This window comes from Ambystoma mexicanum, chromosome 8 (assembly GCF_040938575.1).
Source record: "Ambystoma mexicanum isolate Mex_15411 chromosome 8, UKY_AmexF1_1, whole genome shotgun sequence".
NCBI classification, from domain to species: domain Eukaryota; kingdom Metazoa; phylum Chordata; class Amphibia; order Caudata; family Ambystomatidae; genus Ambystoma; species Ambystoma mexicanum.
The window spans coordinates 1,156,863,971-1,156,887,521 of NC_090929.1; the positions used below are offsets into that span (position 1 = coordinate 1,156,863,971).

Below are 23,551 nucleotides of genomic sequence, written 5' to 3' on the forward strand. Positions count from 1 at the left end.
TTGATGGACTGTCTGACAGGGATTTGGGTGGCGTGTTGCCTTATATGGCTCCTCCATGGTGATTTCATTTTACCAACATTACAAAACTCCCTGTTATAAGGATTCTCTACTCCTGCCCTTTCCCTCCTGTGTAGGCTCAAGTTGGTCTGTTCCAGGCACTAGACTTTTATAACTGTCCGTCTTCTTACACATTCCTATCTTCCGAGTGCTTTTCCTCCTAGGTTACATTCATTGATGGTTGGACTCAGAGTGATCCTTTTGGGAATAGTTCCTTCTAAAGAAACTCCTGACATTCACCCAGTGTTGTGTTCCCTTCCCCCTTCAATAGAGTGAGAGGCAGCATCTACAGTAGAATATGCATGTTGTCCATTGTTCTCTGGGCACACAGGAAGGGCCCAACCTCTCTTTCGCTGCCACCCACTCTGTGTGCTGTGGCAGTGTGAACATGCACACCAGAACTCATCTGTGCATGGTTGCTGTACTTGGTGCACTGGATGCATGTTGGGTTGTAGTGACTTGCACAGTCAAAGGTACACTTGTGAACAAAAGTACTAGTCAAGCTGCTGTTTACAGCTTATGACGAAATGAGAAAATCGTGTTTGACTTGCAGAATAAATTGTTTAAATCCGACAAACTGCCATTTGTTGCCCTATTGTTCTTCAAGTTATACTGAGGTCTGTTGATTAGCCCACAGGCTACAATGTGAACCATAGTGGCGGCCCTTTATGGAAAACAGTTTGGCAATAATGATCATTTAGCAGACCATCCACCTTATGGCGATTTTGCGATTTGCAAAAAAAAAAAAAAAAAATCGCAAAATTTGGCATTTCCCGCAATTGCCGCTATAAATCATTAAATGAGCGCAAAAAAGACACGTTAGCTTAGTGTGTCTTTTTTCGCGCTCATTTAATGATTTAGAGCGAACACAGCTGGCTGCTGATTGCAGCAGCTTGAGGGTTAACACCTCGGCTCTGCGTTGCAGGCCCAGGATTGGGGGAGGGTCACGCAGGCCTGGGAGATGCACAGCATTTGGCTGTGACCCCAGGCACCTCCAAGGCTCATTGAGTGCCCGAGCTGACAGTTGGTGAAGCTAGCCAGGTAAGCACTGGCCTGTCCACTCATCTGCCCCCAACTCAGAGCACCCAAAGAGGCCACTGGACTGTTTTCATTCCCGGCGCTCGACAGGAAAGTAAATTACTTTCCTGTCGAGCGCCGGAAAAGAAAGCATAAACTTGATGCTTCCTGACGCTCGTCTACAATTGGTATCATGCAGCCCAGCCTCAAGGCTGGGCTGCATGATACCAATTGAAGACTCTCGTAGCTGTATTAATTTCAAATTGCTTTACAATTGGTATCATGGGCTGCATGATACCAATTGTAAAGCAATTTGAAAACGAATACAGCTACGAGCGTTTGTATCATGCAGCCCAGCCTTGAATCAAGGCTGGGCTGTATGACACCAATCACAAAATTGGGTGTTAAAATTTATGAAAGGCAAATGCCATTTGTCCTGTGCAATTTCGGTGGTTATGCAAAGCCAATTTAATGATATATGCATATTTCACCTTGATATGCTAATTTCTGATGACATCACATGCCATTGCATTTGTTAATGAGTTCCCTCCCCCACTTTAATTTGTAGGACTTGACCCCTGGTAGTGTTGTGATGTTTCATTTCTGTTTGTGGGTGTGTTTAGTCACCATGTGTGGGTGGCATAACCAAGGAATTATGACCACTCAAGAGAGTTCATTGTTTGGCTAGGTATTATGGGCTTGCAGTTACTGCCACTGCATTGCCCCTGTGTCTTGGCCTCATGGATTCCTTCCATGGAGAAGTGTAGAGTTGTTCCCCCTCTCTCCTGGGGTCATAGGACAAGCGAAAAGCAAACCTATGGGCTTCAACCAGGGTTACACTTTTGAATTCAAGCCTATCTGTTTATTTGCTTTCCACTTGTCTGCTGGAAGTAGTGGCACAGCACCATTTCCTTGGAGCTCATCAGGCTGTATCCCCCTTCCCCCACCACAATCCAAAATGTTAGGCTGTGGTGACTCGACCTGGCTGTCCTACAGAGCGCAGCCAGACAGAACACATTTTGTTCCTCACTAACAAAAGCCTTGCAATTACTTGGTTTTAGGCTAAAAAAGATGTTAAATGATATATTTTTCAACGTTAGAAAATGCCGCAAAAAACGCAGTTGGGTGCCGCAATTTGTTTCTTTTTTGTGCCGCAATATTTTCCATTTCATGCCGCAATTTTCTGGAGGGTCTGATTTAGTCACTGTGGCAGAATCAGTGTCAAGTTGATAATAATCGCAAACAGTTTAAAGATACGTTAAGTAAGATTACTGGGTATGTATGTTCAGCGCATAGTTGCCATTCGCATGTCTCCAGATGCTTTCATCAATCTGAATCAGAGGGGGGTAGATTAGGTTAGCGGGGAGAGAAGGAAAATGCAAAATAGCTTTCCTGCTGTGTTGATGAATGCTGTACACCCATACTGTTTGTGGCTATGCTTTTAGGTGTAAAGGCACAACCCTAAACGCACACAACAGAAAATATACAACCCGCTAGGGAAAAAAGGGCCAAGAAACTCTTGCAATGATAACACGTTTTATTTCTACAAAAATAGGTGCGCCAGCAAAGAACTTTGCTGTTATGGAATGTTCCAAGGAAAAGGGGTGCAAGAAGAAGCTTAAAAAGCAATACAGCGCCATAGGCCTCGTCATTAGATATGGTGAACATCTGTGTGGCTGGTTGGTGCAACCCTTCACATGGCCGGCCTGCTCCATAGGGGATGCCAGGTCATCCCAGTTTGTCCGTCTTCCATCACATGGGGTCTGCTGGGCTCATCGTCTCCAGGGAACGAACCAAGGCCAAAGGAGCAATTACCTACATTTGTAAATAGTGATATTCTATGATTATACAAGTCACCTGGCATTCTCAAAGACTGGCACAGGGGGAGTCTCCAGGTCATACTGACCCACACATCCTTCACTCATCCCATTCGCATTTCTCAGCTTCCAAGGCTTCCACCCTCACTTTTGAACTATTATGTATCCCTCCCTGTACCTCGCCTTACAAATTATATTATGAAATAGAGGTGGGACGACCATGCTCTTAGATCTTTTATGGTGGATTGGTTTATGGTCTGTAGCCTTGTATCAAATGGTATCTTGGAATTGATTATGCGCGGCTCCTATTTGTTTCAGGGGTCTTGGGACCTGGGCAGTTGTAGGGGTTATAACTTGCAGTTGGCTGGTTGGGGATCGGAGGCCTGCTTCTGGCCTGTGTGAGATAACAAGTACACCATGGCGCCCAGCACTGTGTCATGGCCTAGCAGGGCACATACTTCGTAGAACATACATATTGGCAACAATTTTAGGAAAGGAAAAGGAAAGGAAGGTTTCTGTGAAAGCTAGCAGCGTGGGCCTCTCTCATCAGCTCTTGGGGCCATTCAGATTTCTCATTCAGGCTTGCGCCCTGTGTCTAACCCTTGGAATATTGCATGGCCATGCAGGCCTTATGCTTCGACTATGGCTAGACAATGGTGTCTGGTTATATACACGCACTATGTCTAAGCAACTGAATTATGTACAATATTATGATCTTGTGGGGGCCTAAAAGATGCCCCTCTCCCCCGTGGATCATTAGAGTTCTTCCTATGGGATTTGCCTCACCCCAAAGCGCCTTGGGGGTGGGATGGGTTTGCTCCCTTCCCAACAGGTGGTCTTTGTTGAGGACATAAGGCGATGGTTTACTACATATGAAAATGCATAGTAGACACCTTTGCTAATTAAAGCTACATTTCATTTATCCTCTGCAAAATAAAAGCATACACAAAGCGAAGATTATGGACTGGTGTCGGCCCATCCATTAAAATGATCCCTCTTCTACAGAATACCTATTAAACTCACAGAGTATTGGCTATGTGTCAGAAGTATGTACCAGAATGTAGCGGCACTGACCTCTTGCTGTTGGAACACGTCTGTGTATTTTCCCAATCCAAGCTTGCTGAAGAGCTCCGGCAGATCAGCACCTTTGAAGGAGCCATTAAGATTGCAGCCATTACTTCCAGTCATTGAGGATATACAGTCCATGTAGTTACTGCTACTGAGGTAATGCTCAGCTGGAAGGTAACACACATTTTGCCGATTGTTACTGTTTCAAAGTAATACACGTTTTCCATTTTTATCATCAGTATCAAAAGTAAAATACGGAAAGAAAAGTTTGAAAGATAAAAGTTCTGGATAAATATCTGAGAACACAAATACTATAAAACAAGAAAGAAAGTGAGAAAACAAAGACAACCATTACAAATAATTTCTAGAAAAAGATCATGTGATTGCAGGGGGAAAGAAGGGGATAGATAACTCGTGACAATAGAATAAGTATGTTTTAATTTTTCAGGAAAGCACATCTTCGGTGACAGTAGCAGGTACAGAAAATGTGAGTAAGCATCATTTGCATCTAATTACCAATTTATAAAACCCGAATTACATAATGTTCTATGATTTAAGAGATGTTTAAACACCTGTCCTTCTGGAGTACACCTGCACAGTGTTCAGGTAATACAGCATATTCTTTCAATACCATGGCCTTGGGAACCCCTACTATTTCTTTCCCTGAAATACATCCTGTACTCTAAAACATGTTGGGGACTCTTTCATGAAAGGTGACTCAAAGCGCAATGAACCAGGGATGTATTATTTAATAAATAATTTCAGATTTCCCCTGGGAACTGGCCAAGCAGACCCACTGTGTGGTAAAGCAAGAGCACACCCCTGCACTTCTTTATACAGAGGACTTGTTCATTGGATCACCAACAGATGAGGCTTGTAGGATCTTTAGATGAGCTGCAAAGATAGAGTTTAGAGAAGGGCATCAACAAAACTAAGACTATATCCTTTCACCTCAGTCGGTTTCCTTCCTTACAGGCAAAAAATAAGATCATGATACAGTTAACAATTATTTAGCACACTTATTTGATAATTCACTAACTTGGGACTTGCCATTGAAGGCAAAACGATGCATCACATTGGCTACAATTAGAGAAAGGTGGTTCAGAAGATTGCGTTTGCTTCCATTTTGCTTCGGAGCTATCCAACTGTTTGGCCATTTTCCTTCCCAACCTTATACCTTGATTCCATATGTGGTTGGCATCAGGGCATCACAAAAAAATGATAAATCCCCCAGCAGGTCTTAGGAGAACGTAATGCAGAACTATTCCATAACAATTGGTAAGTGCAGACAAACAAGCATGCAGGTGATTGTAGTCTGAAACTCTTCAGTTTCCATTGCACAACATACTAATCAAATTAAAACACTTACCTTGAAAGATCATCATTTGTTTAACTTTGGATAGTGTGAAGATGAATCAATATTCGCACCCGGGGAAAGGACATTAGACAATCAGGTGGCTGGACAGCGGGCGAGAATATACATTCTCCATCCACTGTTCCAGCCACCTGAGGCCCTTCCCCGGGTGTTTCCTTTTTCAATGAAACCCCTTTCACAACCACCCACCCCAACTTACCTGCGAGACCGGAGCTTTGAAGCGCAGTACCCGTGCTCCTTCCGATCACAGTCGCCACCATAGAAATGGAAAAGGGTGGTGGTCATATTTTTCTCCTCTTCAGGAGATTGGCTGTGCAAGCAACACGAATCTCCTGAGGGGGAAAAAAAAAAGTTGCACCCTGGATAAACCCTGGCCAGATATGACCATAACGGTACAAAGCCCTCACTGAGGCCCGAGCGGGCCGTTAACGGCCATGTCCGCAGCCCCCCCTCCCCCTGGGCTGGGAGGTATTGAGCGCTAAATAATGCAATTTATCAAAGACCTGAACGCTCTTGATAGTTCCACTAGGGATAATTCTTGAATAATTTTGAAGTTTCTCAATTTTCATTGCAGTAAATCAGCCATCTTAAAAGTCTAAACACATTTTTGTTTTTGTGAATATAATATTTCCGACTGTCGTCACACTGGCATAATGATTTACAATATACACCGCAGTGCTTGAACTATCAGTATACTTACTGGATTTATTTTGTTTTCGTTTGGGACTGCCAATTGAGGAAGGATATTCACTGTGCATCGTGGGATCAATGCCGTTTCGGTCCCTCCAATTTTCAGATTCACTACAGTTTCCAAGATGTTCTCGACTATTGGTTCGCGAGAGAGACATTGGTGAACCCTGAAAGAGTTCCAAACAAAAAGGTATTACAGAAACACAGTGAACCTGTGCAGAACCAAACCAGGGTGAAAGAAAACATAACAAGTGTAATACAAAATACATTTTAAGTACGTTTTTCATGAAGATAATTTGACATATTTTAGTGAATTTGAAGGAACAATGCGATTACCAATTGTACTGCAAACTAGGCCTTGGGGAACATTTAAAAACTGGTTTACACACTCCAAGTGACATTAGTGTGCTTTTGCTGCTCCTGGAGTACTTTTCTTACATCTCAAAAATACCAGAACACCCTTTCACAGCAAAGAAAATCTCCACAGTATTTAGGAGAGGGTCAGATTTATTCAGTATAGAGGAAATCATGAAAAAAGGAGAACTAAACAAGAAATCAAAGACTGCAGGAAGAGAGGGGCGAGAAGGGGTAAGCGAGGAGTTGGTGGGAGTAACCACGTGACAGCGTACTCTGCATCTGTGAAGTGTATTCAGGTAAAGAAACAGTATAACATGTGCAGTAAGATGACCTTAATGCGAGTATGCATATGCTGCCCAAATCTGCGCGTATCTTGCAGGTCAGCTACTTGGTAGGAAAGGCTCACAACTGCATCCTTTTGAAGTAGAGTTGAATTAGTTAATGGCGAGATGGTATGGCAGAACTGCCCATCTGTAGGTCAGGGGCATTCACACCCATGGAAGCCATAAACAGGTCCGCTTTCATGCCTCAAATGTTTGTACAATGAGCACTAACTACAGAGGAGTGTAACACAAGTGGACACAAGGAATGTCCACAGAACAGTTTTTTATATGGATTATATGTAGAAAGTCACACGGCAGGTATGCGACTATCAACATGCTACTAAACATTTAGTTATCAATTTACCAATGCTAAAAACCAATTTACCTTTTACGAACGAGCCTATATGTTTCTAGGGACACTATCTTGCCATTTTACTGACTCTTCCCAGCGCCCTAGCATTTCAAAAAGACACTAGATGGACAAGCAAAGGAGACTTACCGTGAACTGTCCGCATTGCATAAGACATCATGATATATACACAATCTCTGCTAGAACCACGAAGGCTTTCATAAGCAGTATCCTGACACACAACCTGCCCTATTATGGTAGTCTGTGTGTTTATAGATGGCAGGTGTGCTTTTGTGCATGTTGTGTGCCTGAAAAGATGGGACTGCATGTGTCTCTGTATGTCACATGTGAATAAATATGATAGTAATAAGGTGCTGTTCTTCATAGCACTTACGGCCCTAATATTTCAGCAATATAAGGCTGTCAATTACAAGGCCTTTGCTATCTAGCTCTATGATACTCATTTTAACAACTTGGTAGGGCTAAAAGTAGTTGTATTTGCCATGAGGATTATTACCTATGACCATATTTTACACATAACTCTCTGTGATAGGAGCTTTAACCCACTCAAATATCTTATCAAGATGGAAATTAGTAGGCTACACCCCCACCCCCAGATCCCCCAACACACACATACACACCTCACCAGCAGGTGTAATAGCTAACTGAAATCTCAAGCCAGAATCCTGCCAGGCTGGGACAATGTCAGTCCCATGCCAAGCATGCATGATCCAGCAATTAATCGCACTGATGTTGGCAATGGTATGAATTGCTGAAAGCCCTGTACAGGGAAACAGTGACATGAAATATCTACATAGTATGTTTTTGTGGCTATTTTTTCTCAAATGAAAACTAAACGTCAATATTTCTTTCTATATATGAGAAATTGCTGTGCGTTATTAGCACTACAAGCTTATGCTTAGAATTTGTTAACTGCTGCTGAGAGCACTGAACTTTTCAACGCATTGTTTACAACAACTTTATTGATCCTTACAGTGTCTTGAACTTAAGTGGAATGCAATACCTTAATGCAGGGCTTTAAGTGGCGTGGGGTACATTTATCAGCCCAGCAGCACTCCCCTGCATCACCAAACTGCATTTTCAGCAGTTACCAGCAGAATGGCTGTGCTGGCTCTGTGGAGCACCATTGCCTTGCACCAAAACTGTGTTTTGCAGTCACCAAAATAATGACTGCGCTGTCTTTACGAGGCACATATGGGGTGAGATGGAACATGGAACAACCGAGAATTGCTTACAGTGTTTTCCTTATGTGCACCAAAGAAAAGTATTCAAAGGCAGCGCTGCTATGCTGCCAGCTCAAAACTTCCCACTGAAAAAGGAAATGTTCTGCGTTTAAAATGGCATTGCAGTGGTGCCATTTTCTCATCCTTCAACATTGTGCAGTTGGTTCCAGATAAGACACATTCATGCCCATCTATTTTCAGGCCACAAACAAGCAAAGGGGGGCATTCCTCACTGAATGGCATTTTGTGTCAGACAAAATCTGTGAATGAGCAGAGAACTTCACTCCAAGCCATACGGAAAACACTTTACTTTTTGCAGCAAAATAACCCAGACAAACCCTTCACAAGAAGCTCTCTCTTTGCTTATGTCAGTTTCAATGGACCCTTGCCTTGGACAGATTCTTTGTAGTAGAAATGGGCTACGGCTATTAATAATGCTCAGTACACAGATGCGAGGAAAAATCGCATTTGGAAAGGGACATTCAAGGAATATTAACCCACGTGTAAAAGGGTACTTTTGACAAACAAGAAAATGGCTTTTTAAAAGTGAAATGTTAATCTAAGGCCCTGTGCTTGCATAGAAATGTGATGGATGTTTGCTTGAAACAAATACATGATATTTCTCTCTAAAAGACTAGCATTTTGGGTAAGGGAAAGGAAAATAAAGATCTGAAGGGCACACTGCTGGCGAATGTGCAGGTACATTCAAGCACATGCTACACAAGTAATTCTGTACCATCCCCCAGAAATGTGCAATTCCATGTCTATTAATACACACATACTGTGCATGCTTGTGTGTGGCAGGGAGAATTACATTCCAAAATAGCTGGGCATGCCTACTTTGTTTCTGTCCACAGACTGTGCTCCCTGATCTGGGTGTCACATAGCACTGTTACAGATCTGAAGCTCCAGTGCAATCAGCAAGGAAGGTAGTGCTTGGAAGCAGGCCACTGGCACGGGTCACCTGCTGTGCTGATCATAGAGCATAGGTGACTAGTAGCTCACGTACTATCCCTGAGCAGCACAACACTCAGCATTTGGCCTCTGTGCAACGTTATAGGCCTGCATCCCAGAGTGGGTACGGTTTTATGATTGCGACCAGGCTATGTTTCAAGGTATGAAGAGACACAGAGGAGGCATTGAAACCACACATTCCTTTGTTGTGATGTCACTGCAGTGAACAAGCTTTTTGTTTTCTACTGGTGTGATCTTGTAGAGGATTACTGCATTTTAAAATACATTACATGAAAGATAAAAGCAGTTGCTGATATGCTGATAGTGGCTTCCAATGGAAGACATACACAACACCCAGTGAGCAACTCGCTCCCAGAAACTTTAATGCCCAAATAGAACTTCATGGCCCGATTCTAGTAAGGTCAGCAATAGTTCCCATGAAGACCGGTTACCACATCATTGTAAGTTTTCATGATGTCTAGTTAGTGCATGAAAGACAGTTTTCATTTGCCCAGTTATTGCATTGCGAACAGATTCCATTAGACCAAGTTAAAAGAACACAATCAGATTGTATTCAGCACTGTAAACATCATCACCAGAATCTTAGGGTCATGTTGCGTCATGATGGCTAGATTCCATTATGCTCACCACAGTCTGTTCCCTTTAGACAGTTAGCACATCACTGCCAGATATTGTTAGGGCCATATAAGGTAATGTCCTAATATGTTGCCCTCACAATTTACGATGGCCAAAAATGCTGACTTTTTTTAGACCCCCCCCCCTTCTACCACACCACATATATATGTGGTGTGGTGTGGTATATGATATAATATTAATATGGGGGGGGGGCTGAAGAGGGTCTCCCCCCGCATATATATGTGGGGTAAAGGGGTTTAAAAAAAAAGTTCGCATTTTCGGCTGTCGTAATTATGACGGTCGCAGTGATCATATAGATCCCCCTATATCAGATGTTTGCTATATTCCAGAAGACTGTATTTGCAAATCACTGCCATTTTATATTACTAAAACATCTCCCCTCCTCCCCAAATGTGTTACACTGTTTGGTTGGGAGCTGACAGTCTCTGTAGAATGGCTCTGTGCCTTAACTTGCCCTCCACAGTCTATCAAATGCAAGCTTTGCTGTTGGCTTCCCATCAGCATGCTGGGGAAACCAGATTGAGGCACATGAAATCTGATTGTGATCCCGCCCGTAATGCTGAAATGACCCAAAATGTTGTCACATTAGGCATTGTTGAGCAGTGGCTTGGCGCTGGGACTGCTGTGGATGCAGGAATGGCATGGCCAGAGATCAGGCGAGGGTGCTGTGAGTTCTGTCCTATGGGGCTCCAACTGACTCCAGCCTATGCCCCCCCCCCTCCCAGCCACTGCTATCATACTCCAAGTTAGCGGAAACCAATCTTTCTTCAAATGCACTATAAATGTGCAATAGGTATGCATATCAAGCATTCCCTTAACATTTCTCATTGATTTTATCATAAGAATCTTATCGGAATCTCTTAAACTCTTCCAAGCATTCTTCTTCAAACTTACGAATTCAGTGGGTATTCCAGTGACAAATACGTTCTTATAAACGTATTAGTATGTCCACCCTAAATTCCAGTAGTTTCTAACAAGTCGTTGTAAGCTACTTATAAGAATCTTATCATGCATTTGTGTATGGGATGTTCTGATGTCTTATTAATGGATATATTTATTGTTAGGCAGGCAAACTAATAGCTGAACAAATCCAGTGTGTGCATTCTTCTTCCACACAATATCATGATAGATTCTGCAGTTACTCACTAACAATTTTAAAATACACATTAAACCGTGTTAAAATACCTCGTATGTTGTGGCCATGCTTGGCTTGTAAGGCACATGGTTGGCCCTTCGTAGTTCCTTTATGGTTTCTGCTGGCATCGATTTGGAAAACCCAAGCCCGCTCCAGGTATTTGTTGGTGTTCTGACTTCCGTTACAACAGGCTTCTTCAACATAGCTAAACAGACATAGCAACCATTTTAGAATGATTTAGATTAATATTACTCTTCCAGACTTTAAAGCATTTGGGGTAACCTTTACTTTTCTAAAAGGTTGGAGGCTGAAGAAGAGTGAGTAGCAAAACAATAGAGCCTTACCAGAGTGGTATACCTTTCAAGGGTAGCCTCAGACGCTTAACAGTATGATAGGATTTGCATCGTGTGTGGTTAAGAGTAAGTAAGTGTGGTTTTGTTTGGAGTGCGCGCCTCACCCCCCCCGCCCCACTTTTTTTACATGTGGTTTTGTTTAGGCAAACTTGGAATCACCCGAATTTCAGTCAAACCATACCTTTGCTGAACCTTCTTCAAGGTTCAGACAAGATGTTTTGAGTGAGTTCCGCCTCAAGTTATTGAGGGCATACCATTTGGAGTCAGTTCAGTCTTGTAGGCAAAGGCCGAATGTTGCTGGGACAGTTATAGAGTAAAAACATTGATATAGTATTTAGTTAAAGTAGAACACTGAAATATGATTTCATTCAGGGAGGGCGAAAAGCAAACCCTATTTAGTTGCGAGGGAGAGGTGGAAATCGGAAATGGCAGAGCTTGATTTTTTGTTCAACACGTGTACCATGTTTTTGAGACTACTAAAGGCATGGAGAACCCCAGAGACCACTCTGCATGTGTACACAAACACGTGAATATATGCTACCAGACAGTGACGTCACCGAAAGAGAAAAATCCATTGAGTGTTCTTCACAGAAGCCAGATCACTGTGATACAGAACAGGCCACTTTGGAGACGTTTGTGCGTGCCAGCAACTCTGACAAGACCACCAAACCCCATGTTCAACTCGCAAGTTTGCCGAAGCGGATGTTGGCCCAGGTTTATTTAGGAATGGGCACACACATGAAATTCTTACCCTGGAAGAGGAGAGTGACAGAACAGGGAAGACATGCTATCGCAGGCATCCAGCTGGTCGAAACCAGAGGGAAGATGAGAAAGAGTTGTCACATCTGCTGGTGAGTATTTTGTCAACTAGTCTTAACAAACTAATATTATGAGATTGATGTTACTTAAAAACAAAATTTGAGATGAAACAAAACCATACTCCTATTAAGCAGCCATTTTACATACCGCTCTATTAAGGTGTGTCAGGTCAATTTCTTTTACTTCCATTACATACAATGTTTCATGTAATGCTTTTTAATGGTGGAGCTACATAGACCGTACATAGCATATATAGCATAGGCTACATATCTGGGGGGTGGGAGGGCAAAGCAAGGAAACTGGAATCTACTGTTAATTAGAATCAAAAGAGGTTTGACTCTGATGTATCTTTCTCTACAATGAAACATTGCACTTTGGCTATATATCATGTTTATGAACTCTTGAAAATGTCTCATTTAATTAAATTATGAAACAATAGGAGTGGAACTTTTTTGATATAACGTTTTACACTACAACTCTATTATAGTAATTAATGTTGTAATATCTGCAATATAATTAATATAATTAAGCATAATTGTGAATAATTGATAATAAATACATCATTCCATGGGCTTTAATATGCATAAAGTGCATTCAAGATTAGCTTTTTGGAAAAGGGGTGCTACAAGAAATAATCAGGAATAACCATCAAAAAGCACATGCACATGTTTTGGTGTGAAAGAGTGGAGTGTTCCTTTAAAGGTTTTGGGAGCCTCAATAGAATATTCCAGAAACATTATATATGCTAGACACCCATTCTCAGACTAACACCCCTACTCCACTGACGGTAAGATGTCAAAAGAGGGTTTCAAAAAAGGTCGGCGTTAGAAGAAGATATTGGGATAAGAGTAAACAAACACGTATTGTGGTACAGAGGTAGGGAGAGCATGGGAGGGCGTATGTACAGGGGCAAGTCCTCTTTCTCCAAGAAGGGAGAAAGAAACCGTACAGAGATCTGCCAAAAAAAGGTCAAATATGTCCAACCATATAGTAAAACACGTTTTTGAAAGTGCTTTTTCACATAAAACCCCATTAATAGGACAGACGGATACATCTTTGGTTTATAAAAAAGTTAATGGGACATACTCACATATGGATCAGTCAATGACAAACCTTGCTAATCGGCTTCTATATATTTCTGATCACATGCACTTACCTTTTGTTGCCAATAGCTTCTTCTGTTCATAGTCAAACGCCTATAAATGAAATACATGGATCATCTTAATGTCAGAGTTTCATTTCCGATGTAAATAGCATCCCAATTATAAGCTTAAATAGAAAAAATATATATTTTTAGAAGCTGACGGGCAAAGGGTAACATCTGCATTTGCCTCTCTTTTCATGTATATGGATACTAATGTTTAATGTTAAAGTTTCAGCCATTCAACATATGCCATGCACTAGCAGGCTGGAAACCTGAAGTTTGTTAGCTTACTGAAATATCCCACTGTGGAGGTAACAACATGCATTAACACCATTCTTGCTTTCATTACGTATTTGCCACATTATTTCAATCTCCCATTAAGAACATGATCTCTTCCATTTCGTGAAGCTGTCTTATGCTTCAATTTGTGGTTTAATCGTCAATAAGTACTTGCTATATATTTCACGACATCATGTCCTTTGTCTGACCTCTTTGTATAAAGGCATCTTTACAAGAGAGTAGGATGCATTGCTATACTGTTTGATAACAACATAAGGCATCTCAGCTAGTTATTCCCCGCCTAAACTGTATGTACGCCTTCCCAGTTCCCTACTTTTCCAGCCGAATAAACCCTGCAATAGAACACTTAGTATAGCAAGGGCACATTGGCCCAAGCAGTTTGAAAATCGTGGGCCATCGCAGAATTCTTTACAATCAGGCTGCTTTTGCTCAGGAAGTGTTGGCTGTGCATCACTTGAGTAAACTACATGGATACATTGTTTGTGTCCAGCGGCATTGCTTTTTGTTCATAAGTACATTTCCTTAACACTTTCCATCTCCGATACATCTTCAAATATTCCTGAGTGAGCGGATTAGAAACATTTGAATGAAAGTGTGCCTGCTTTACAATTTTTCCAGAACTTCAATGTTTGCCTTCTATTTCTCTGAACAGAGGCTGCCTTTTCCAATGATTACAAGTGGTCAGTATGTTTTGTGGCAGCCATTTATGTGAGAGGATCCATTTTGTGAATTTGTTCACATGGTTTGAGTTTCCCTAGTTATCATTTCAGAAGCTCAGCATAGACCTTCGGCCAGTATACTAATCAACCGTTTGAATAAGTATACTAGATAAATAAAAAAGCAACACTAAAATTAGAGAACCTTGTTTGCATACTTCATTTATTTTTAGTTAGAAAATACATTCTCATAGAAGATGCACCCAAAATGCCTGTTAGTGTTTCTGGGAAATGAGCAGGAACAGAACTAGAGTGAGGGGCAACAAACAATTAGCAACACTTGAAGATCATGAACTAAGAGTCAATACTCACATCAGCTTCATTTCCACAGCACAAAACATGAACAGTACAAAGAAGGCAGCATAGGAAAGAAGAAAAAAGAAGTCCATATACACATAGGCGAGTCACAGCATAATGAGTAAGAGAAATAATATCATTGAACAAGTAATATAAATCAATCATTTTAAATGGCGATGATCCAACCTTTGGTAGAGGATTCAAAATAGAGGCCTTCAAATATCATCTAGTCTGTTCTGTTGATGTGCACATTTACAAACCACATTCCTTCTGACAACTCCTGTTTCCAACTACTTCTTGCGCATGCTTGGTGCAAATCCGTCCAGCGTTAGGGCTGTAGCCACAAGCACATTTTCTTTTTCGATTCAAGTCTATCCAGATTTCGAATGGTTTGCCCCTCATCCTCCTGCAACTTTGCCATCGCGAGACAAAGCGCACCGAACTTTGCACACAAAAAATGCTGTCAGCTCTAAATTTTGTTTGCATTGTTTTGTGCAGATTCAAATGGCGCCAAAGTTATAAGACACCCAAAAACTGCTTTTATGGGAAAGCCAACTTAACCATAACTACAGGGTCACTATCACGCTAACACTGTAATATATACAATAGCTTTGAAACTATTTTGCTCATGCAAATGAATAACTGTGCTTGTAATGCTTGTTTACTTCACGTGTGTATAACAGATAAACTCATTTAACAATGTATTCCTTTGCTCACTTATGAAGGTAAAAAGTTGTAAAAAAAGTAAAGTAAATTATACAGTCAAAACATAGCTCATTAATGATTTAATATATACATTTATCCAGTGTCTTACCTTATACCGAAATATCCTTCATGTCCCAACCCCAGCATGTTCCATTTGTTCCCCGAGTGGGATATGGTACTACCTGATCCAATGAGTGCTAATTTAGACTGCTTCTTAATAGACATAGAATAAACCCCTACTGTTCTTTAACACTACAATTCCTGTTCAGCTAATGACACAATATATGTAAATAAGCTTCTACTACTTACTGAAACATTACCCTAGATAATTGTCTTGCTGTCCCAAGATTTAAGAGGGTTAAAGCAGGAGGATACAGCTTCCCGGTAGAATTCCTTACCACCACAATTTAGAAATGACCCATCACTGTGGTCATTCCGAAAAAGTCTCAAAACTAGACTATTTCAGACAACAATGACACAACCGGGACAGACGATGGGTGACATACTGATTATGTCCTCTCCAAGGACATATGCTAAATCGAAGTGTCAGTATTATCCTGCCTCTTTTCCTCCCTGTACCTGACCTATGAATGCAAATATAAACTGTAACCAGTAGCAAGTACGTACCTGTCTTATGAATGCAACTGCAATCTGCAACATGTAAGATGTACTAAAACTCCACTGTAACCATATTCTTAAGTCCCAGCGCCTTGATGCCTCTGGGCTAAGCGTGCGTTACAAATGCCAAAATAAATAAATAAATAATGTCTATCAGTGCCTAAAGAGAGACAGCTTCACTGTGTAGGTGATGCCCAGCAGAAACGTGTGTCAGAGTTGCTGCTATTCAGAGGAGTATTGCCCAGCATTTCGGTGCTGTGCTGTCTTTGTAGGCGGGACCAGACTGATGCGCAAATGGTTATTTGCCCTCTGTAAAAGGCACGGTGGGTTAAAGCATGATTGTAGAACATCCCGAGTAGAACTGGCCATTCATGCCATGCTTGTGATCAGTAGAGGGACACTTGCATTCTTTCCTTTTATTCTGGTTGGTCGTGCCAGTTCTCTTACACACCATAATATAGAAGGACAATCAATGTAATTGATTGGATTTGTAGTTAGTCATGTGATAGAGTGGTGTAATTCAATTACCCCTGCAGATGAAAGTTGTGCAAAAGAAGCTCCCGTTAATATATTTTTATAGATGGACCATCCCAAGCATAGGTCGGAAGGATAGCACGGAGCAACACAGGTTCGATCCCCGGGTCCGTGCTTAGAAACCTATGGGTATTAAGCGTGTTATAAATAGCCTATCATATCATAGGAAAATTACTTATTTTGAGTTATCAAATATATTGCTGGCGATCATTTAATGGAAAGAGATATCAGATGTTCCTAAAATGTCACACAGTTTCCGTTAAGCTTCACTTCACAACCACCCAGAGCAGCCTCTCTCACACACAGAAGATTACTCACTTTGATGATGTTCAATCCTGCACTTTTATTGTATTCTGCCGTGCAAACAAGCCGCGTTCACCAGGCCCCCCGAGGAAGATCAACCTCCATCTTCCAGTTCAGCCGAAACAAAACACCCTGGAGCCTTGCATTCTACAACCCGATGGAACCCTCCAAGGTTGAAATCATGCATGTGGCAGTAGGAACGAGCAGACCGAAAGTGACATGGGCCAGATATAACAAGTTTATCTGATGTTCATGTGCCAACAGGGGCTTTTCCTTTGTGATACTTGCCGATTCAGCATCAGCTTGCAAAAGAAGAGTGAATAATGCTAAGGTATGATTGGTTTCAATCATTTGCTCAAAAGGCTAAACGTTTGTATGCACGCCAGTCGCTGTACATTTCCATCCATTTGAGTGTTAGTCAATCGCTTTCCCTATAAGGCTGTTGCTCAAGTAGTACTTGTTACTTTTTGCAATGCAATTTATAGTACAGCTTTGGAACGACCAGATGTGCTTTAGGTATCCAGTGATTATAGAGAAAACTATTACAGAGGGGGAATTTATAACGAAAAGAAAACAGCTATAAAAAAAACACCACCTTTTTGTGGAAACAGATGGGGGTTGGGGTAAGGGGATACAACTGGTGGGTAGGGGGTTGGGCTTAAACACAAAGGGAAACTGGGGGTTTGGGGAGAACCCCCCTAATAGGAAATATGTATTCGTTATTATAATGTATTTGTTATAATAACATAGACCCTTTAACTTGCTGTAACGTCTTGATAGACTCCTGTACAAAGGTTTAATCATAAATGATGTTTCTTTACATTCTCAATAGCTGTGTTAAAGTAAATGCGTTTTTCAAAATCACTCATGGTCAGATACAAGTACCAGGTTTGCCCTAGTTTGAACAGCTACCCTTTGACCTTATTTTTATGGAGGACAATCTTACCAGCATGAGGTGTCCCGAAACCTAGAGCTTTTCATGAGGTTGGATACTACTCCTGGTTCCCCAAAGTGGAGAAAAAGTAAAACAAATTAAAAAATGAAAATGCAGACAAGGAAGTGGGAGACGGCAAGCACCATAACTGGGCCAGAGATCCACGGAACCAGATCAGATCCTCAAGTTGCCACTAGTCATCCAAAAAAAAGTAAACGCACAGAAGTGTTTGGGATCACACCAGGACTATATATGGGTTAGGGCCCCACAGTGTTTGTGGTTAAATACTCCTAGAAGTTCCCAACTAGCTCAGACTGATCAAAGTCACCATTGGCGTATGTCTCTGCATATCTTTTTTGGGCAGGCTCAGCACCTTCTGCTGGTCCTCTGGATGATATTTTTGGTGATGTTTCCTGGAGATCCAGAGTCAGGTCAACAGAAAAAAGGTTTCTTCAGCTACTACAGTGCATGTCCAAGTATTTGCAGATGGCGTGGGGCTTCAAAGAGCTGTTTGAATGGACCTGAGTCATTCTATACCCTGATACTCCTACAGCCACCAGAGTTGGGTCCAGGAGAGACAAGAGATGCAGTCTTATGTCATAGATTCCAGACATAAATTGAGAAGTCAGGTATTCCAGCTCTAGTAACCAGTCCAGTGGCAATATAGGGATATGGTCCTTATGAGGATCAGTAGGTTCCAGGCAAAACCCCTTCTATGTAAGGTAAACTGTCCTGCAGAGTCATCTGCTCAAAGCAAAGTCTTCCTTACACTACAGAATCCAGGAATGTTACAGATGAGTGGTCCTTGAGCAGGGACTTTGGGACGCCTTTATTTAAATTCTGAAGTCTAAAATACAGTGACAAAACCTTGATAACCATGCACTAATATCCACTCACCTGTTGCTACACAGTGTTGAAACCTGCCGCTTATCACCAAATAATGTAATAGGGAAACAGGCAACGGAGGCAGAGGCAAGGTTTATTCCACTGCAGCCCTGCAACCATGCAGAAGCAGGTCAGAAAACCAGCATAGTATCCCCATCTTAAAATATTGCCCCTGAGCATATCAACAATAGGATTATTATGCAGTTTTACAGAGTGAGCTTCATAGAGAAAAATCAATATAATACCTTTTGTTTGTTACAATAACAATGGATTTCTTAGTGGTACCTCATGAATGCATGGCTTTATAGGAATATCGGAGCCTGGTGTAACTCTGCTCAGCCTAACCCCTTTGGGGGAGCATTCCAGTACACCCAATGGTACTTAAAAGCAATCTCAGCATTCAAGTGACTGGTATTCTGGTTCTCAGGCAGCAAAACCCAACCTCATGTCATACCGTGGGACGTTGGGTTACATCATCCTTGCACAGCCTCCTGGGTGCATGCCAACCAATCTCTATTGATATTCCACCAACAATCGCCTCCAAACCCACCAATATGGGTTCAGAAACAGGTGAAGCATGGAGACAGCAACCATACATGTGGTCGACAACTCCCTAAACAACCTTGACGATGGCCACTACTGCTGCCTAATTCTACTTCACCTCTCGGCCTCTTTTGACACAGTAGACCACCTGATGTTCATGTACACCCTACATCCGCAACCTCATCCTGTGCTGGTTCAAGTCCTACCTCACCAAAAGCCAGCAGTTTGTTCAGATGGACTCCTCAAGAACAACAATGCTACCAGTCACCTGTTAATTCCCACAGAGTTCCATCTTCTCCCCAGTGATCTTCAATTATATAAGGAGCCACTGGGAGCCCTTCTAGCAAAACACATCATCTACATCCACCAATACGCCAGCCACAGACAGCTATACCTGAAGATCGACTCAATCAAGGATATACACAGGCTCAAAACCTGCCTCTCACTGATCCACTGATTACTCGATTCCTGTTAGCCTTGTCCTGAGACCGGGGTGCATCTTGGCCCCCACACTCTTCAACCTTTATCTTAGTGATATTGAGGAACTGTGGCAGGCCAATGATGTGGTTCCGGTAAAACTGGGCCTTCTTAGGATCTTTGCAGACGATAATATTTTAATCGAAAGAACTCTGCGGTCCTCCAATTAAAATTGAATATATTTTTTTCCTACGCCCTGAGGAAACCAAGGTGAATCTTTTCAAACAGCAAGAGACCCAAAACGATGTTTTGGACGTTGGGGGATGAAAGAGTGGCATCTCTTCACTATCTGGGCTACAATCTATCCCATATGGCATCCTTGGAGGGGTGGAAGTCACTGCTCAAACTTAAGCTGTCCCTCTATTGGCCCATGCAAAGCGGCTTTGTCAACACTGTGCAGATTTTCCATCCTTCCTGTACTGAAGTACTACTTGGGCAAGATGGAGCCAACTCTACGTTACGGCCCTGATATGTCCTTTGTAGAGTTGGGCTTGTATCTTAATTCTTTGCAGGGGCAGATATGGAAGTCTGTTCTGCGGCTGTCAGTCTCTATACTCAGTTCCATTATACACTAAGAGTTAGATCTACTATCAATCCAGGCCCGCTTCCAGCGGCGACGGTTGTCTAATTACCACAAGTTTTTGTCTCCTCCCGGCAGTTCCATATATACTTATCTACAACAGATGCTGAGAGGAACTGTTGTTAGTACCATTTTTATATACAAAACTCGTATGTGCAGTTTTCTGGAATGGAGTGGTTCTGTGGAAGCGGAGCTAGAGTTCCGCTCTGTGGCGGCCAAGACTAAGCTATTCAGGGAGGACTGGAGAGTGACGTTCGTGGCTCTGTCCTCGTATTCCACCTTCCCAGAATATGCTAGATTCCCACGCAAAAAGGACACATTGCCACCTTATTTGAAATGCTGCCCTTGCAGCAATTTGCTTCTCATATCCATTTTATTTAAGTTTGATCAAATCCACAAAAAGGAGAGGATTAATCATTGGACAGGCGCTGTCTTTGACGAGGATTCCTTGGCATGTTGTTTCTGTAGATCTGTGGAGGGGATTGAAACTCAGACAATGGGTTTTGGATTGTCAGGTTCTTGCTAAGATCCGTTCTACTGCCTTTTCAAAAGAAATAGACAGTTTTAACTATGGGAAGGATTTGTTTTGGTCAAGACTAATGTTGGAATGTTAATGTCTCTTTTATTATACCCCTTTTGAATTTTTTAAAAGCCATGGAACATTTTGTATTAGTAGATTTTTATTTGATTTGATGTAAATGGATGTTTTAATCTATTCTGTTAAATATATTTCGGTGTATTGTTTGTGTATGTTTTGTGTAAGGTTTCATTTAAGCCATGTCACAATAAAAAAAAAAACTTCCCCAAAGGATTCATCAGACATGTGAAACCCCTGCCAGCTCAACTCCAAACCAAATCAACTCATATATGAAATTCTGGAGGAGTTTTAGGCAACCAGTTTAAATCTTATTAAACTATGTTTTAGGATCAAATATTAATTAGCTTAACTCCAGATTAGATTTTATCCTCCCAAATTTCCTAAACTCTTCCGAAAAAGTATTTTGTCCCTCACCACCACTATAAGTTACTGATTTAATGATTTCACTGAAATCTTTAAGATTGAGCCTAATGTCCATCAGGGTTTCTTTTCCTCTTTGTCTTTTTTTCTGTCCCTGTCTTTCCCCCTCCCTTTATTTCTCTGTCCCCCTTTCTTTCTCTGTTAATTACATGGTCTGCGGTAGCGACTCTGTAGTTATGGTTAACTTGGCTTTTCCACAGGAAGAACAGTTTTTGGGTAGCTAATAACTGTTCAATAAATCTGCATGAAACATTGCAAAATTATATAGAACCGATTCTGAATTGTTGTGGAAAGTTTTGGGAGGTTTCATCTAGGGGTGCTAAGTTCTAGGGGGCGGTCCAAAAACATTTGAAATCCAGTTTGCACCAAACTAGCGTGAGGAGCGGACTGGACCCGAATGCATGCTTTTGCACATTTGGTGTTAATTCATCCAGTAGATTTTTTTTTAAAAACACCTTCAATGTAGATAAAAAGATTTTGTGATATTTCTGTTCAGTCTGCAGACTCACTTTATAATTCAGTGTCCATGGATGCCTCTAAGCCAGTCAGGGAGCCGCATAACTTTGGCAGACATCGCTGGTGGCCACCGATTTCTCAATTGAGAAACATGAGGTGTATCAAAACCTTTGAAACAGCTGCCTTGTTAGATTTGCGAACTGCACCCATAGTCCGTGAACATCGCTGTAAAAACACATTCAAAAGCACAATATTACACTTGTCAAAGAATTGAAACAATCTCTCAGGAGGTATTGGGTGATGAGGATGGGATATGCCCAGAAAAATCCAAAAATGTGATGTTCGGGGACATTGTTGTGATGTCCGCGAGCTTGACAAATGTTTGAGGACATCCATGCATATGTGTGCATTGCAGGGTCAGTGAAGAGCAGTTTTTGGATGGCTTATAAATGTGGCGCCATTCAATGAAACCACAGAGCATTTTGCAATAAGAGTATAGACCTAACTTTGAATGTTTTTGCAAAGTTTGGTGCCACTTCACAACCAATGGGGTTCCAAAATGTATGAACGGCTTATACATTTTGTGCTGTTTGATGAATCTGCACAAAGCTTTGCAAAAAGATGAAAGACCCAACTTTAAATGCTTTTGGAAAGTTTGGTGGGATTTTGTCAAGAGTGGGCAAATTTGTAGGGGGTCCCAACATTTTCAAAATCGGGATAGGCTTGAATGGGAAACAAAATTCTGCTTCCTACCACAGCCCAAATTACATAGATTGTGGACACTGGCCATGGCTGTAAGCCTGGCATTTAAACGTGCACATTATAACGAAAATGTCCGTCAAATGTTTTAGAGGGGGTGGGAAAGGGCAGATAAGAGTTTGGGTGGGTAGTGAATAGATAAAAATAGGTGTCGGAAGGGTGATCGGTAGGCCTCATGAACTACTCCATGTATCACAAAATGTACTTCTTGAAAGAAACGTTCTACTGAAGTTTTGTTTTTAATACTGCAATCTAATAATACATAAACATAGGCAATGGCCGCAACATGGATCATAGAAGTAGAGTATTCTTAATCTGGTGTGTTGGCAAGTACAATCATAAATCCAAGCCTATCCGAATCTAGACTAATGCTACACTTGCAATCAACAGCTAACAATACAATAATTACTACACACCTGTTAGTATGTAATGTAATGCAAAGTAATAACATTTATAAAGCACAAACTAAGGCAAAAGGCATCTAGGCGCTAAGAAACAGTGTGGGAGGCGAAGAGCCACTCCAGAAAAAAAACCTTCAGCTAATACAGAAACATACAAAAGTATGTTTTTAAGGCTTTCCGGAATAGTAAATGGTCATCAATGCTGCACAGATAATTTGGAAGAGAGTTCCACATACCAGGTGCAAGAATTGAAGTGAAGCCTCCCACCCGAGTTCTTCAGAAGTGAGGTACTATCAAGAGTTTCTGAGACTCTGAGCGAAGACACCTGGAGGGAGCATGCGGAAGGTGCTTAGTCTGCAATATTCAGCCACATGCTGGTGAACAGCCCGGTGAGTGATGCAGAGTCTTAAACTCATGGGACTACGCACCGGGAGCCAGTGTAGTTGATGGAGAAGGTCGAGGGAGTGGGACATAGAACCCGCTCGCAGGGCCAAGTGGGAAGCAGCATTCTGCAGAAGCTGTAATCGAAGAATCAAAAAAGCTGGTTGGCCCAAATAAATGCCATTGCGGTAATCAATGGCCCCCAAGTATCAAAGCTGCAACCACCTTAGCGCGAGATTCAGGGGGCAGAAAAGGCAAAGTCTTCCTCAAGACTTTTAACTTTAA

The 23,551-nt window shown here is 41.7% G+C and overlaps 1 protein-coding gene across 2 annotated transcripts in view; it reads right to left on the bottom strand.

Moving 5' to 3' along the window:
- BICC1 (BicC family RNA binding protein 1) overlaps nt 1–23,551 on the bottom strand; it is a 1,115,336-nt gene that overhangs the window by 30,269 nt on the left and 1,061,516 nt on the right. For both annotated transcript variants that reach the window (XM_069611226.1, XM_069611225.1), the window contains 4 exons: nt 13,372–13,411; nt 11,094–11,248; nt 6,035–6,191; nt 3,966–4,126 (listed from right to left, as the gene is read on the bottom strand). In XM_069611226.1, the coding sequence (XP_069467327.1) occupies nt 3,966–4,126; nt 6,035–6,191; nt 11,094–11,248; nt 13,372–13,411 (513 nt within the window). The remainder of the gene's footprint in view (nt 1–3,965; nt 4,127–6,034; nt 6,192–11,093; nt 11,249–13,371; nt 13,412–23,551) is intronic.